The sequence below is a fragment of the Pantherophis guttatus genome, chromosome 1, assembly GCF_059756535.1.
Source record: "Pantherophis guttatus breed Tessera chromosome 1, ASM5975653v1, whole genome shotgun sequence".
Taxonomy (NCBI): Eukaryota; Metazoa; Chordata; class Lepidosauria; order Squamata; family Colubridae; genus Pantherophis; species Pantherophis guttatus.
Window position 1 is genome coordinate 306,985,118 of NC_142063.1, and position 18,299 is coordinate 307,003,416.

At 37.7% G+C, this 18,299-nt stretch overlaps 1 protein-coding gene across 2 annotated transcripts; it reads left to right on the forward strand.

Annotated features, from left to right (window-relative positions):
- Positions 1–119: 119 nt before the first annotated feature.
- Positions 120–18,299, forward strand: LOC117671583 (uncharacterized). Of its 2 annotated transcripts, none has more exons than XM_034427552.3 (10): positions 120–1,032; positions 1,708–1,829; positions 2,273–2,357; positions 3,515–3,725; positions 3,896–4,079; positions 5,981–9,268; positions 10,923–11,105; positions 14,111–14,283; positions 15,817–15,934; positions 16,762–18,299. In XM_034427552.3, the coding sequence occupies exons 3-10, from the start codon at positions 2,297–2,299 to the stop codon at positions 16,930–16,932; spliced, it is 4,389 nt and encodes a 1,462-aa protein (XP_034283443.2). In that variant the 5' UTR covers positions 120–1,032; positions 1,708–1,829; positions 2,273–2,296; the 3' UTR covers positions 16,933–18,299. The 2 variants fall into 2 exon arrangements, with proteins under 2 accessions (XP_034283443.2, XP_034283444.2); XM_034427553.3 differs by having other exon boundaries at positions 5,981–9,010.

An 18,299-nucleotide genomic window follows, 5' to 3' on the forward strand; every position in this document is an offset into this window, starting at 1 on the left:
AAGGAATTCTGGGAATTGAAGTCCACTCTTATTAAAAGTTGCTGTGATTGAGAAACAGTGGCCCACTGGGTCCCCGCTCCCCTCCCTTCTACGATTGACGTAACTGGAAGTCCCCCTCAGGTCTTTCCCCCAAGGAGCGAAAGGACGCGAGGCAACCCGTAAAGCTCATCTGCGAAGGTCTTCATGGGAGTTGGGCCTTCATGCTTGTTTATTGTTAATGTGCAGATGAGCGTCAGCTGCTAGGATGGTTTTAAAGGGTGTTAGGCAACTAGAAGGTTAGCTTGGTCCCAAAGCATTGCTGGCCATGGGTATTTGGGGGGGGGAGAGGCTATGTCACGTGTGTCTTTTTGCCCCGGAAAATGTACCATTTCATTTTGTTTCAAGCTGACAATAATAACCAGGTGATTTTCAACTTTTTTTCAGGAACACAAAATGGATGTGCTGAGCCACTGATAGCCTTTAATCCAGCGCTTTTAATTAAAAAAAAAATAGAGAAGGGGAATAGGGCCAAATTTTAAAAATTCTATCCCAACTTCTCCAGTGACATTCTAACATCATCTCTGCCTTTTGGGGTCTTTGTCAGTTGACAAGAGGGAAATTGATTTTGATTGCTTGTATGTCAAATGGATATTGACTTTGAACAACCACATAAACACTCATCTAGGACAAAGAGAGACTACCTGCTGCAAAAAGTTCTGTGTTCATCCAGGATCAAAGGCAATGAATCTGAAAGTAACAATTTCAGGGTCGTAATAGTGGTGGTGTTGGGGCTATTGCTTCTCCAGTCCTGCTTCTGGGCTTCCTTGATGGTTACTGTAGGAATATGTGCCTGAATTAAAAAGTGCAGTATTTAATCTGACCTAGGAGATTTTTTCTCAGGTTTTAAAAATTAAAGATGTCTGTTATATACCAAAAAAAGAAAGAAAGAAAGAAAGAAAGAAAGAAAGAAAGAAAGAAAGAAAGAAAGAAAGAAAGAAAGAAAGAAAGAAAGAAAGAAAGAAAAGCCCAGACAAAGCATGTATGTCTTCTGCGGTAAGTAAAATTAATGTTACATATTCATATTATGTTATATGATTAAATGAGTAAATTATTTAATAATGAAAATCAAACATACAAATGAATGTATGGAATTCAAATTTCTTAATAAGGGACTTGTACTCATAAAAAAAATCTTCAGACATAGAAAAAATGCAACTCTTCAGACCATGGTATACAAAGAACAGATGAGTTTTCCACCCTTATAGATGTCTGCATACATGAAAGTATGTAAATTTGATTTCTGTTGTCCCGTTAGCTTCAAAATTATTGGTATAGAATTCACAAGCTTAGAGTTTGCCCATTGTTCAGTCACAGATGCAGAACTTGTCCTACTGAACTTCAGATACAATATGGAGCACACCAGGCCATTTCTGTGTGATTCAAAGCTTATTGTTGTTCTTCTGTATTCCTTTGTGGAGGTGGATTTTAATAGTAAACACAGGATTATTTGTGCCATAATTGTGACTGACTGATGATTTGGGCTTTGGAAAGTTACCACATCTCATTTTCTAAGGGGTTCCTATTACTAGTAAATAAGCTTGTTTAATTATTTATAAAAGCTGAGTTCTCATGTTGCATGTATCAGTGAAGAATGCATCCTCAGAACCTACTAGGACCCACCCTATGTAACAAAGGAAAATATTATTTTGCTCTTTTTCTCTGTTACAGGCATCTCCCTTAAACTGGTATCTGTCCGAATACTTCCTTGAAAAGGAGAACTGTCTGGGTTGTCATTTTTATTTTTCATGCTGAAAAGAGAAATGCAAAGTGAATTCATGGTTCAGCAGCCTGTGAGTTTTTTGATTTTCAGACTAATTTGAAATGTTAATTGTCCTCATAGATCAAGAAAATGTAATTTATCCATTCAGAGGAAGCTGCCTGGTATTATCGCATGTATCTAGTCCAGTTTTCTCAACTCTGACTGGCAAGACCTCTCCAGGGTGTCAAGTAGAGAATTCTTCATATCACTTGTTGCTGATCTTTAGAAAACCGATCTAGAAATATCAGGGGCTGAACTTGGACTTTCTATTTGCAAGATCTATGTTCAATCACTGAGCTTTGGGCTATGTCCTGACTTCCACCCTGATAGTTCATAATCTGAATTTATTGCTCTTTGGGTGAAGAAAGTTGCCTTGAGAATCTCTTTTTGTCTTTTTTTCCCCTCATACTGCAATTCCTTTTCATCCTTCTTTTTCTCCCTTGTTTCAAGTGTTTTGTTTCACTTTCTTTGCAGGCTGGGCTTTTTAATTAGTGGACTATGAGACTGGATTTTTTTAAGCTCCAAGGAATGACATATGGGGAGAAGATGGCAAAGACAGGTAAAGTAGAGAACTGTTAGAACATGTATGTAGCTGGAGATTATTTTAAAAAGGCCTTTTTGACTGGATGTGTAATATAAGCTTACTCAAATGTCTGTATCTATTCAGAAATCAGCTCTACTGGATTCAATAAGATTGATTCCCATGCAGGATTGCTGCTGCATTGGTCTGAGCTGGTCATCTCCCTAGTAAGCAGACCTACTTCCAAGATGAAAAAGTAGTATGGTGGGTCTACAAAAGTGGGGAAATTTCTAGATGTATCATCTGGAAGGGAACTTTGGGGAAAGCCTGATATAAGGAGGGAGAAGCAGTTAGGCCTGGAAATGTAAGAGTTTGATTGATGGAAAGTTTGTTTTAATTTCTGGAAATTGCCTGCCCTCCATTTGAACTGAGGTGGTAGATAAAGTGGATAAATAACTAACTACACATGAAGCTTTCTCCCTAGGACATGTATTGTTAGATATGTATAGTTAGATTTTAAAATGTTTGGCAAATGGAGAATATTGGAGATGATCCTAAGAAATAATTGCTAACACGTGTGTGTGTGTGTGTGTGTCTGTGTGTGAGAGCTCTTTAATTTCAAAAATGTTTACACTTATTGATATGTTTGTCAGCTAGAGTATAGTAAATAGCATTACATCTTTCTGTTCATGGTGTTCTTATGTGAGTGATATTGCTTATGTAGCCAAAACAATGCTATCTGCTCACCTTATCAGTAGTGCAAAAACAATTCATTCTTTTTTAAAAGTGTTTTGAGTTTATTTGATAAACAAGAATATGAAGTTTTTAACACTTGTACTATTGCCAATTTGATTTGTTTTGAATGGCTTTTCAATAATTTTTTGGACAACTTGATTTTAACAATCCTTGTGAAAAATTCTCTTCAAATTTTCCACCCTCAACATCCACCACTCTTGGCAGAAATGCCAGTAGCATCAGACAAAGAATTAAGATGTTTAAAAATAAAAGCTGACTAAAATTGAGATATCTGTGGAGATCTGATATAAAAAAATGTAGACTTTCTTCTAGTATGGTTTTTTATAAGAGCTTGCCTCAGGAATATCCTTCAGAACTTTATAATTCATGTATCATAATATTTAAATATATTTACCTAATAAATATAACTCAGATAATTGTGTCTTTTATTTCCAAAACAGAAGCAGTAGAGTGCTTTTCCCTGTATGACATCAGTGCTATTGTTTATACCAAATCCACACATAGAATTATTTTGCCCATGATTGCTGAACTTTACAATTTAATAATAGCAATTGAGCAGAGAGAAATTACCCATGAAGCTTTTGCCAATTTAGAGGCAACTGCAGAAGAATTAGCAAAAGCTACGGAAGAACTTGGCTGTATTGCTGGAAGGTAATATTTATTTTAAAATATAAGCTATTTAATTGTGAGTTTGGGGCTCAAGCTATGTGCAGAATAATAATACCTGTGGGATATGTGTGTGACCTCAAAGACTGGTTTTGTTTTCAGTACCAGCTCCCTTTAAAGATGTGCTAAGTGCCACATCTTTTGTCCCATTCTAGGCTGGCTGAAAAATCTGGTGATGAGGTCCTTGAGAAGAAGATGGTGCCAGCAACTCAAACTCTCCTGGTATCAGGGAAAAACATCCTTCTTGCTGTTCAGAAGCTTCTCATTCAACCCGATGCTTGCAGCTCTGTAGAAGAATTGGCTGTTTCTGCAAAAAGGATACTTGTGGGAACCATAAAAGTACACTAAATTTATTCCTATCTATTGAAGCATAGTTTTGCATGTTTGACATAGCAACTAGTCAGATATGTGCAGAGCATTTATGAAAGCTTGTTGCTAAAGTGACTAGCTTCCTTGCCTTCTATCTGGTTGCTTCTGAGATTTTTGATAGAAATGAAAAATAGAGCATTGCTCATTTTTGCTCATACTGTTTATACTCCTATGTCCCACAATGGGTATTTAAGTTTCTGCAAATGGCAAAATCTCAGATACATATAGGCTGCCAAAGGTTCAACTATCTATAAGCTTTTAAGGATGGCTAGATCTGTAGCAATTTAAAAATGATGATACAGCAGTGTTCTGCCAATACATTCCACCCCAAGAAAACAAATAATTGATCTGTACCTCTTACTTATGACTAGCTACTACTAAAATACATGAGTAGAAAATGCTTGGCTATCAATTTATATTTGTCAGATCAAAAGAGGATTACCTCAGGGGCCTCATTTTGTTATCTCAATTTGAGAGGTGAGAGAAGAATTATGGAGTAGAAGGAGAATCTATGAGGTCATTCTAAATACTTCCCAATTATAGCAATAATTATCTCCATGCAACAAAGATCTTACTGATGTGGCAGTGCAGCCATTTTTTATTAGTAGTAATAGCAATATTGGAGAGTAAGGAAGATGATCTTGATAGAGATATGCAAGATCAGTTGCCAGGGCAATGAGGGGATGAAACAATTTAAGTCCACAATGGAGATTATGTTTGGACGTAGCTCAGACACCTTCCTAATTTACTGAAGCATAAAAAGGTATAAAAGGTACAGCAGAACCAGATTTGCGAGTTTCTGTCTTTATGGCTGATTTCATTAAAAGTAGTTTTAGACTTCTTATGGTGTTGATTTCTTAGTCTGGTTTGTTTAGTGGGATTGATAGTCCTAGTGGATTATATAATACGTACAGAGAAAGTAGTTCTACTTGTATATTGCTAATTATTTACTGCATAACAGTAAGTTTTCAGATTCTTTTTAATTATATTAACAAGGGAGTTTATTATCTGTTTTAAATACACTACGGAAAGGGATGATTGATCTTTTTCATCTATCCTGAAAATTTGTCCTTCAGAGAAGCCTCCACTTTATTATACTACAAATGTGTTATAGGGATGTCAGCATTTTACATTGTCTACAGAAAGATGGAAGCAATTGGCAGCATGTAAATTTAAATTGTGGTTTATTGGAATTGTGCAATATCATTAGGCTGCTTACACTCCTACGGTAAGTGTTTTAATTCTATTGCCCTTTCACAAGGTGAAATAGCATAATAATAGGGCATTCCCTCCCTCCACCCCCAGATGCCTCCTTAACAGAGCAAGGAGGTATTGGGAAATAAGTATTTTGTAATTAAATAATGGATGAAAAGGAAGGGAAGAGAAATCATAAATAAAAGTGATCAGGCTTCCTTCATGACTCATGTGATTTTTCTAATCTTTATTCAGCTAGAATTATAGCAGAATGGGAAAGACAAAGAAGAGGAGCCAGGAAGACGCCTAGTGAAGCTGTACAGTCATACAGCTAGATTTGCCTCATTCCCAATGGACTATGGACTATGAAAGGCGGATGTTTTTTCCACTTGGTGGTGGTGTGATGAATGGTAGAATCAACCAATCACTTTGCCTAACATATATTGCGTCTTTACAATTAGATGCAGGACAGGAATTGACAATGGGGGCAGCAAATCAAAGATAGGTTGATGGAATTTTAACTTAGCTGGGGAGAAAGGCCCCAAATGACACGGTTGTTAACATTGCCAAATAAATATTGCCAAATAAATTATTGCAATGATCTTGACTGCTGTAAAATGAGACTTCTCTTAACAATTGCTGACATTACTATTATATTTTTAAATTTAATTTACAAGGTTCTCTGGGCACAAGAGGATTTCACCATCAGGCGGATAATCCAAGCTGCTCGTTGGCTATTTGATTGCCTGCTGATGCTGGATTCTGCTAAAGATGTATCAGCAGTGCTAAGTGCTTCTCGCTCCTTTTCAGAGGCTCTTCTGTTACTCACCAATCTGACAGAAAGACTCCTTTGGGATCTTAAAGAATCTTTGCAGCGGAAACATTTAGCTCAAACCCTGCAGACCCTTAAAAACAGCATCCCTATGTTATTCACAGCAAAAGTCAGCCACCTTCAGTATCCCCATGAGCAGCAAATGAACCAATCAAAAAATTATATTTTTGACTTAGCAAAAAGTAGTGTAAAAAAATTGATATCCCTGTTGAAGAGCAACATAGGAAGAACAAAAAAACTGCATGAAAGGTATGGCTTTTTCCCCCAGCATTTGCATCAATTTCTAGGCCTTATGTCTAGTCCACAGCCAATTCATCTACGTGAAGATAAATTAAACTTACCTGTAGAAGTTCTAATTTTCTATTGCATGCTGTTTGCTGATTCATCAAGAGCAACTCTAAAGCAAGAGCTAATTCAACTTTGTCGTCATTTACTGAAATTCAGAAAAGTGATTGTTGTGGATGTAAGCACGTTTAATGGCTTTCCAAAGGAAAATATGAAAGAGGAATGTTTTGCCATGAAAACCGAATTGGAACATCTTAATCAAGTAATACGTTCTGCTGTTATCTATCAGATTTTGGATAATTTGGTTGATATTAAAGACCCCATGAGGAGGCTGATAGAAGCTGCTGTGGAGCCATGTTCTCATGTTGGAAAGGAAGGCCTCCTAAGAAAATTGAAACCTTTGATTACCACATTCTTCAGACATTCCACCCAGATGCTTAAAGCAGCCAATTTGATTCTTGTTACATGCACTGAAAGGGAAACTGTTGAAGATATTGAACAGTGTATAGACCAATTTAATAGACTTCTTGCCACAGTGCCTGGTGTCCTGAGTGAACTGAGTCTTTTTCCAGGAAATGGTGATGTGTCTAAAAAATTAAACTTCTTGTCTCAAATATGGTCAAGCACAACAGAAAGTTTGATGATGTGTTTGGACAAAATACTTGATTTGCATGAATTCCTTGATGCATCTGTTCAAGAGATGGTGAGACACAAAGAGGCAAGTGAAAAAGCTTTAGATATGCAGCACTTCGAACATTTTTTTTGGCACACGTCTAGATTGTGCAGACAAGCAACACAGATAGTTGAGTTCATTAGTAGATTTGTGGCCAAAGCCAGAGATCCCATTTTCCGGAATGGCCTCTTGGTTTTCATTAAACAACTGAAAAATGCCATAACACAGACAGAAGTTAGCATAAATTCGTGTATGGCAAGAATGACCAGTGTGCAAGCTAAAGAAGAATATTCAAAGAGGACAAAGGAATTGATAGAGTTTGCTTGTAATGTCCAAAAGGGGCTAGATGAATGTAATCAGCCGGATATTCTTAGTCCACTTCGGGATGGTGTCCATGATTTCAATATTTCCATAGATTTTCCAAATGCCCTTGCTTCACAGGATTCTATAGAATTTAGTACACAAAGTTTCATAAAACAAAATAGCTCAAATAATGCAGAATTGCTGGTCGAGTCTTTGGAGAAATTTAAACCAGCCTATTGTCCTTTTCCGGAATTTCCCCCCCAAAATATTATATACCAGAAAGATGAAGTCAGAAGAGTTGATTTACACCCACTGATTAGAGAGCTGACAACAGCAACAAGTCTACATGATGCCATACGCCTGAATGGTATTTGTGCTGATTTGCTGGAACTTGCTAACACTTGTATTGATGCAGCTAAAGAAGCCTTACGGATTGTTGAGTCACCTCTCTCTGATAAACTATTGCATTATAAAGAAATAGTGGGGTTAATCCCTCATTTTATTGGATTAGCTAGAGAAGTAGAGGCAAACCCTGTTCTCAATTCAGAGCAACTGCTGCAAACAGCTATTTTGTTTTCTGAGAAGATTGACGAGACAAAGCACAGTCTGACTTTTGTTGTAAGTTCTTGGTACAGGCTGGCAAGGCAATTAATTGGCTTTATGCCTCCATGTGGTTCTCATGACAAAATCCAAAGTTTTGATGAGATCATGGATATTTTAGAGATGCTGGTTCAGTTAATTAGCAAAGTGGTCCATTCAGATGACAGAAAATTGCTTCCCGGGTGTTTCAGCCTTCAGGAAATTTTCCTACGAGTTCAAACTAAGTTTACTTGTGTACAAACCAGAACAAAATACCTGCTTGAAAAAGCACAGGATATTAGTAGATCTCCTCCTGATTTCGCTAAACAGGACAGATTTGATGCAAGTTGCATTCTGTGGTCTGTTACCATCCAAGCATTGTTAAATATTGTAGATCAGTTTATAGGAAGAGATGTATTGGCCTTAAAAGAGTTACAAACTAAAATGAAATACCGGCTTTGTTTGCAGAGCACGCTGACAACAGTATCTGAAAATTCTATTAGAATACAGGAAGCTGCTAAGTTGTCAATTCTGTTATGTGCTAGACAAGGTATTGAGAATGAGATTCCATCTCAAACAGAACAGATCAAAATATTAACAGAATCTCTGCTTCAAGTTGCAAATGCTCTGGCAGTCTCGCCAATAGCTGCTCCCAGTTTATTGGTTCAGTTTGAGGTTCTCCAAAGAAAACTTGCCTTAACAGCCAAAGCCGTCTTGCTCCAACTGAATGGACTCAATGGAGAATACTTGAGCAGCATCCAGAGTGTTGTCAGATTAAGCCAATTTATATCACATGGCACTGGAAGTAACAGTGACCTCATCCAAAAGGAGACCTTTGGAAGAAAGGCAGCCTTCCTCAAAGCAAATATCCAAATGGTGGACAAAGTCATCCGGGATGCACTGGAGGAACCATCCAAATTTCTAAAGCCGAAAGAGAGCTTACTCGCCACTACAGGGAACCTTCTCCTCCTTACTGATGAAATTATGGGAGTAGCTGGACAATTCCACAGCCAACTAGACCAGCATCATCATCTGGTAGATAGTCTTCTGTATGAGTGGTCTGCCAAAGCTGGTTATCTTGTGAGACAGCTTCAGTCCACTAAGGGCATCAGTGAAACAGTTCTGCAAGTTGTTAGAAGGTGCTTACAAAATGATGAGGAACATATTTACTCCATCCAGCCTTCCTCGTTGAAGAAAGAAGATTGCACGCAGCATCAGAACATCCCATCCCCAGGCCACAAAGCCATCAAGGCTGGAGAAGGATTTTTTTCTGCCAGTAACAAAATTACCATGGTAATATTGACCTCCTCTTAAAGCACAAAAGACTTACATATGTTCTAAATTATAGCCATAGAGAAAGTGTGACCTTTTGTCCAGTATGAGGACACAGTTCTAGGACAGCAGGTTTTACATGGTCAGGTCACAATGCGCTTTTCACTATTTCAAATTATTAAGTTTAATAGTGGATGCTGATATTTTTAATAATATATGTGCAATGTTGAGAGACACAGGCATAGCAATGACACCGATATCGTTCGAGTAGGCTGGAGCAGAATTTTCAGCCCATTTAAAATCATGTTCATCACTTTAGCTCACCAGTCCCTTGGGGCTCTCCAGCCTGCTGACACAACCAAGTCTTGAGGGATCTTCAGAAACTCAGAAAAGATAAGACCAACTTCTCTTCCCGTAAAATGTCCTCTGCTGGATTTGGTGGAACGGGCAGATTAAATCGGAGAGAGATAGTCCCTCAATCCCATGTCATGAAGGACTTTAAAGATCAACATCAGCACATCGAATTGTGCTTGGAAACAAATACTGCAAGAAATACATAACTCCTCACACTGCTGCATTTTGTAGCAGCTGAAGTTTCCTTATACTTTTCAAAGGCAGCCCCAGATAGAACACATTGAAGTAGTCCAAGCAGAAGGTGACCAGGGCAAAACTAACCATGAGTAGTGAGTGCCCTTTGATCTAGGATCAAGCACAGCTGGCACACAATATGAAGTTGTGCAAAGGCCCCTTCTCTATGACTGTCACTGCTAATCAAGCAGGAGTCTCCAGATTGTGCACAGGGTCTGTTTGACACAGTGCAACTCCAACCAGTACCAAAGATGTATAGTCCTAGACCCAGAGGGCCTCAAAAACAAAGCTGTCCTTGCCAGTTGAAGCCTGTTGTTCCCCATCCAGAGCTTCATAGTCTCCAGATGCTGGGATAAGATGTCCACTGCATCGCTTAATTTGCCTGGGGAAGAGATGTATAAGTGGGTATCATCAGCATAATGATAATGAGCATAATGCCTCAGCTCATGGCAACATATGATTTCACCCAATGGTTTCATATAGATGTTAAATAGGAACGGTGAGAGTTTGATGCCTGCAGCACCCCACACAGTTAGATCCGGGGTAGAATCTCTCTTCCCCAATTGCCACTGACTGGGATTGACTCTGGAGAAAGAGACAACCCAACACCAATCCTCTGAGTTGATCCAGGGCACCAGGGTTGATAATATTGAAAGCTGCTGAGAGGTCAAATAAGGCAAGGATGGTCATACAGCCACTATCTTGGCCATGCCAGAGATCATCCCAAAGTGCTACCAATGCCCTTTCCATTCCATGTCCAGGTCTGGATTCTGACTGAGAAGGATCCTGATAATCATCCAAGGTCCTCTCAAGCAGTTGCACAGCCACCATTGCACTTATTTTGCTGGAGTTCAGTAGTGAAACTAGGGAGGAGAAGCATTGAGTGGACAGGTCTTTGCTTGGGACCTCACAATTCTGATAACATGAATGGTTAACAGGCAGCATGGCCAAACGGCAGGCTTACCACCATAATTTCTGAAAGTTGGTGGGTTGTGGTGGTAGGTTACATCATAGCATAAATCTTTTTGTAAGAATATGAACGTCCTGGAGCTTGAGGGATAAGTAAACTGTTTTGTTATCTCTACAGTATCGGGAAGATCTTCCAAGTGATTTCCAGTCTAGTCACTCTGAATGCAGTTTGAGATCCAGTCCAACCTCCTCACTGGGAGACTCGGAGAACCATGGCTGTCTTATTTCACAAATAATCGAGGAAATGAGAGTCCAAGTGTCATACATGGCCCAGTTTCTAAAAAGGAAAGGGCCAATCATGGTATTTCCTCTTTAACAGTTTTGGATGAAAGAGAGTGTTGGGGATAATGATTTTATTTTGGTTTCAGAACAGAAATCTTTTAAAAAAAAAATCTACTAGAGTAGCTCCTCTTGCCAACTGAACATTGCTTGTTCATATATAAATGGAGATCAGCAGGGAATTCCAAACCAGTACGCTAAAGCAGAAATTAAAACAAAATATTTCTGGAAAAAATGCCATGGCAGACCACCTCCATGTTACTGTATTACAAAAACAGCATGGATGTGTCCATGTAATCAGCAGGAGTCAAGCTGAACCTGAAGATGTCTTCACTTTTTTGTAAATGAAGCAAAATGTTTGTGAGAGAATAGATGCTAACCTGCTGTAACACTGAACTCTAAAGACATTGAAGCATTGGATGTGATTAGACTTTCAGATTCATGTCTGTTCTCAGCTACGGAACTCAACGGATTGCTCTGAGCCAGCCACTTTCAGCCCAGCCTATTTCCTATGTTGGAGAGGGGAGGGCTTGGATCATCAGCATGTATGACAAGAATTGCCACCATTTCATCGAAATCATTAATGAACATGTTGAGGAATGTAGAGCCATCTTTCTCAACCTTGGCAGCTTTAAGATGGATAGAGTTCAATTCCCAAAACTTCTAGCCAGCTTTTGTTTGCTCCCCCCAGCCATTTTGTATAAAATGGTATAGACTCTTTTGCTCAAGCAGGAGGTTGGATTAGATGATCTCCAAGGTCCCTTCCAGCCGCCCTGAGTCTTCAGAGAAAGATGGCATATAAATTGAACTAATAAATAAACTCTGTTACCCTTATGTTCTAAGTGTTAGTACATTTTTATAACCCCAACGCCATTCCACTTGAAACTATACTCTAGTTTGGCAAATTGATAAACAGGTTTTTAAACTGTTTGTAAACTATCCCATTTACTGGTCTTTGGTCTTACTTGCCTGCTTTTCTATTCACAATATAATAATGTACTTGTCAGCTGTGTAGTTAAGGTTAAGATATTTGATGTTTATAGCTGTCAACTGTTATCTGTCCCCCCCCCCACCCCTTAGAATGATTATAGCAAATAGACAAGCTCTCAGTTCCACTACCACCCTCAAAACCTGCCTGGCAAACCCTCATAGTTTATACTATCTGAGAATCAGTATTTCTCTCAGGCATTGTCTTTAGCATCAATACAAACGAAATAATCATACCTGTAGGAGGAGAGCTATATTAGCCTAGAGTAGCCAAAATGTAACAATTTTTTAAAGAAAAGTTTTATTCAGAATGTATGTATATACAGCTTATGAAGTGAGCTGTAGCTCATAAAAGCTTATACCTTTTAATAAAATCTATTACTCTAGAAAACACTTAACGATTTTCATAAAGAATTGGATTCCCTAAAATCCTGGGGTCCTTTCAGAAAACAAAGCAGAAGTCGAGGGATATGAAGTAAGATGGGTGTAGCAGCTCCCCAACAACTGAGAAATAGTTGGAATTTCTCCAAGAAGTTGGTTAGATCATCCAGGGGGAAAAAGTAGGTGATATAATGTCAGGAATCAGGTTATTTTAGTAGAAATAGATAAAATCTAGCCAAAAGTCTACGTTAAACTTTTTATTTCTTTTTTCAAAAGATGTGTTAAAAACGTCATTCTCTCTTATTCCTGTTTTTCTGTTCAAATAAGATATTCTGGGCAATGTCAGATTGAGTTCAATATTTACTTAACACTTTATTAATTTCTTGTGGAGTGTTTCTTTTCCATGATCACTAAATATGATGTACCAGCACCATCCTGTGGTCTGCCAAAAGCATTGTGTGTATTGCTTTTCCAATTGAGCTTTATTTATCCCAGGGTTTCTTAATTTTTTTGACCTTTGAGCCCCTTCCCACTTTTAAAAATTACAAAGGATCCCAAAAGAGCATTTGTTTTATGGATTATATTTATTGGTGTTTACTATATTAAAATTAGAATTGATGCATTTGTATAAAACCTACCTATTGACTCATGTAAACGTAACTATATTAAACTCATTAGATATTGACATAAACAACATATTTTTCATGAAAAAGCATATATTTTTTAACAAAACTTGTAACGACTCATATTTTTATTTTATTTTTAAAATATTTTAAATATTTGCAAATATCTTCACAATCTGGCAAATAATTTTGATTTTGTGGACCTCTGAGATATTCTAAGGAACACTGGACCACTATAAGAAACACTAATCTAGCCTATCGCTGTTATTATTTTTGATAAGTTAGGGTTTATCATTTATCTTGAATTTGATTTATTTATTTCCCAGGTGGTGGGGGAGAGATGAGACCACTAGTCATGTTGCCTTAGCTTTATGCTCATCACATTTTCTGTCAATCTCAAGCTTCAGTTCCACCTTGTAATTCTGGTTTTCAAACTTCATAGTGGAACACTGAGCCAGAATAGGAACTAAATAATTCTATCCAGTTTCTATTTTATCTGTTAACATTTTAATGTCTTCATTGAGTAACTGACATACTAAATCTTTAATTTTGAAGATATCTGAAGAAACATTTTCTTGTTAGCATTCATTACCATCTCAGCTCATTCTGATATTGCCTTTACAATGGCAGGCCACTCATTTGCCTATGTCTTACTTTTTTTGTACAACACGAGACAGCATACATATGCTCCCTTTTCCTATTTTTCCCACAAGAACTCTATATAGCAAACTTTCAGACTGAGTTTTCGTGTAGCTATGAGATTTCATCTATTGCCTTTCATATCAAGAGCAGTTCAGCCTATTCTTGTTGGTTTCCTAGCTTTCTAGATGTAGGAAGTTACTGTTGTTTTTTTTAAACTCAGAGAAATGCAGTATCCTGGCCACATGATCAAAGAGGTACTGTTGGAATATATCTGTTGCATAAACTAGCTTCAGGCCATAGACCTGAGTTCTTCAGATGAAGAGTAGAAATGTATTAATGGAGAGTTAGATAATGTTCATTCACTCCTGTTTTTTTATAACTGTTTTTTTTTTAGACCAAAGAAGAAGTCATTGCCACTGCTATTCAAGTTATTGCTGGAGGGGAAGCACTGGTGAAATTTGCTGGCAGAATTACAAAGGATTGCTTAAATGAAAGATGTGCAGCTGAACTGCTGTGTGCCTTGGAGAAAACCAAAACAATTAACTATCAACTTAGCATCATTACCCGGTAACTAGATTTTTGAAATAATTTTTCCTTGCAAAATGAAACAAATTATATCCATATTTTTTTCCTTCTAGTGCCAATGTACTGCCCTTTCTGTAGTATGACATGATTCAAAATGATCTTCAGCAGCTCAGAGCAACATAGGCTAATAGTTGGAGAATATGTGAGTTGTAATCCAAGAATGTGGAAGGCATTGAATGGTGCAGAGAGAACAGAGGTGAAATTCAGCAGGTTCTGACAGGTTCTGGAGAACCGGTAGTGGAAATTTTGAGTAGTTCGGAGAACCGGCAAATACCACCTCTGGCTGGCCCCAGAGTGGGGTGGGAATGGAGATTTTGCAGTATCCTTCCCCTGCCACGCCCATCAAGCCACACCCACAGAACCGGTAGTAAAAAAATTTGAATTTCACCACTGAGAGAGAAGTGGTATTGGAAACCTGTGCCACCAATCTCTATTTTTTTAATTTGTTTCAATGAAATTAAATAAGTGCTGATTTTTTAAGGCAGCCGGAAAACATCTTTGAATTACCTTGGATCCAGACTGTTAGTTGCACTTAATTTTCACTGAACTTAAAGTAATTCGAGTGAAATACCTGATTTGTCTCGTTAATTTACAGATAGTTCTCTTACAACCATTTGTTCAGGGACCACATGAATTTACAATGGTGTTAAATGAAGGGACTTATGACTGGTCCCTGAAATTACAGCCATTGCAGTATCCCAGCAATTGTGATCAAAATTCAGGTGCTTGGCAGCTTTCTCATACTTACAACTACAGGGACATTTCAACTCCTCCTCACCTGCCTGTTTCCCCCATCTACGCCCTTTTGACCTTTTGACATTGATTATTGACAGAAATTTCAGTCCCAGTTGTGGTTGTAAATTAAAGACTACCTGTATGTAGCCTTTTAGTTCAACTAAATTTGGTTTTAAATTAGTATCATAATTATATTTATAAATGACTCTTAGAATAGCTAAACTGAAATTAATGAGACTTAAATTAGACATAATTTAACATAGATCCCATTGATTTCAGTTTCCAATTCATGATCAAATTTAAATTGATCTCATAAAAAGTAAACTTTTCAATATAATAATCGATTGTGAAACCTGCAAAAAAAGTTTCTAACCAGTCAGCCTATTTCTAGCAAATTCCATTTTCTTTATTCTGTGCCCCATCCCAAATCAGATGAACATAGCTGAGCATGCTCAATCCTCATTAGAATGTTTTAATTGTTTAGTGCTAAATAACTACATATGTTGTGATCTCAGTATCTGGGAAAAGGAAGTTTGAAAACGTGGGAATTTCAAAACATCTGCACAGTTTTCTATTATTTGGAAGCAGTTAGCTGATTCTTCTGCTCAACAAAGGTTTATTTCTAAAACAATAAAGAAAGTTTGCCCTAACAAACTCAAAGATATGTGTTTAGAAGTGGAAGTATTTAGCTGTCAAGATTCCTGTAACTGAATCTATTTTTCTTGTTACACTTTTTTGTCCTTTAGGTGTTACATAATGTTTTCTGTCATTACATCCTAGGGTAATTGCATCAACAGGTAGCAGTAGATCGTCTGTGGAACACCTTGTAAGCAATGCTCAAAATCTCTTCCAGGGAGTTCTTCAAATGTTTATGGCAGCAGAAGCAGCTTGTGTCAAAGTGAGTAAAATGCAGTATTCTTCAGAATGTATTATGTAGCAGATCTTAATGTGATCTTGAAAGTCCAAATAAATCTTCCATACTTGGCAGCACCCCCTCATTCTGACAATTGCAATTACCAGAATTTCTCAGCTAGTGGGAAATACATTTGGAAAGTGCCAGACTGGATAAAGCTAATATAAATATCTAACCTCCAACCTGACAGGCTTTTATCTATGTCTGCTCCATTTCTATTCAGAGTTAGGGTTAGCACAATATAGCAAAAGGGCAATAAATATTCCAGTGTATGTTTGGGCTCCATTTTTAATATAAATCATATTATATATGCTATTTCCTATAAGTGTGGATCCATTGCTCTGTAAATAATGCAGTCCAATAGATGGTTTGTGGTACACAGTAACCATGGGCTAAGCTTGTCAAGTGAACACTGCCATAGCCTAACCCTTGCTCACAAGCTTTGATACCAGATCAAAGGAGGAAGAACTATGTACTGTATGCCACCTTGTGTCTTTGGAGGATATTCAGACTATAAATTAAATAATCAGATAATAATTATTCAGAAGGAATTACAAATAGGTTTGGAACTGAAGGAGGACCTTAGATATAGAAGACAATGAGTTCACTTCTCCCCTTTCCACAATATTGCTGCAGCGATCAAAATCTCCCTTGTAGGTATTCTTGAATTTTGATAAGTGTTCTCAATTCCCAAACGTATTTTGATGGAAAGTTTTTTAAGGGTTTTAAGGTTTTTTAACTCTAAAATATTTTGCCATGAACCGTTTTAATGTTAAAACTGTGTAACATTTTTCTGATTTCCCCTCCTTCAGGGTTTGCAACACCCATCCCCTGATACAGAAGAATCAAATACAGCTACATTTTGCAGCCAATGGAGGAAGAATCTTCGTTGGTATGGGGCCAAGGAAAGTTTGAATTCAGACAAAGAGGAGTTGGGACTCTGCAAAACAGAACTGTGGCCCAGCCCACTTTCACCTCTGTGATCTTGGAACTTCATTATAATAGCAATAAATAGTCCAGTCCCTCTACATACAGATAGTGGTAGTCCTCACTTAGCAACTGCTTCATTCAACAATCATTCAAAATTATAACGATGCTGAAAAAATGACTTTAGAACCAATGCCCACATTTATAACCTTTGCAGCATCCCCAGTCACGTGATTGCCATTATAGCCACTATATGTTGCCCTCTGTCCTGACCTGTTGTTTTTCTTTTTTTTTCTCCCTGGTAGAGTGGAGCAATAGGGAATACAAGAGACTAAGCTGGCACACCATCAGGAATACACCTGATTGTTTGCCTAGCATACTCATGGTTTCAGCCACATTCCTTTCAATCCTTCTCTCCAATCAATGTAACTAGAAACATTCCCTTCTTCTTGCTAATTATCCCATTAGTGCTATGAGCAGTCCAGAGAGTGGAGGAGTAGGAAAAAGGAAAGCACAGTCACATGATTTCCCATGCTTAACAATGGAGCTGCTGATCCCAATTTTGGTCATTAAGTGAGGTCTGCCAGTATGATGAAACTACTGAAGGTATAAAGCTTAAGCACAATTAGAAAAAATAGCATTAAAATAGGGAGTTGGGATGAGTAAGGAAACATGTTATCTAAGACAGTTTCATCCCACTGATTTCCCTCCAGATTTATTGACTGCCAAGTCTTATGATCTCTGGAGTCCTTGGTACTCTTTGATGTTGTTACCAGTTGGGTAATGAAGCATCTGCAAGCACACAAGGGAGCTAAGGGAGCTAAGAGAGCACCAAAGACAACACAATTCAAGTCTTTAACTACTTGTATTCTTTTCTATTGGATCCTATGATCTCTACCTCGCATGATTTGGACAAAGAGGATTGAATTCGAAGAAATGAGCTTCTAGATGTAACATGTTTTCTGCTTTCCATAACCCATAGGAACATTTATTTTTGTCTCTATTAGTTTTTGCTTACATAGAATGTCACAGGGAATATTATTGCTTGCATGATCTTGACCTTGGTAGGTGGACACATCACAGCATTTGAGTATCTTTTCCAAGGCTTTCATGGTGGCACTACCAAGTACCACTCTGTGACATATTTGTTGACTGCATGTTTCTTTACTGCTGATGGTTAATTCTTAAAGCATTAGCTATCACTCCAAAATCTTGGCAAAGATTCCCAAAGTAAGATCCTATCCCAAAAGACTGAATGCTGTCATAAAATCAAAAAATGCTTCAAGAAAGAATTAAAGCGTGTGCACACTTATACATTATTGTATATATTTTTTTGTTATTCTTCCCCCTAAAAGATTTGTTTCTTTTTCAATTAAAGTGGACAGTTTATGTGATATTAAAGGTGGAAAAAATTCTGAAGTGA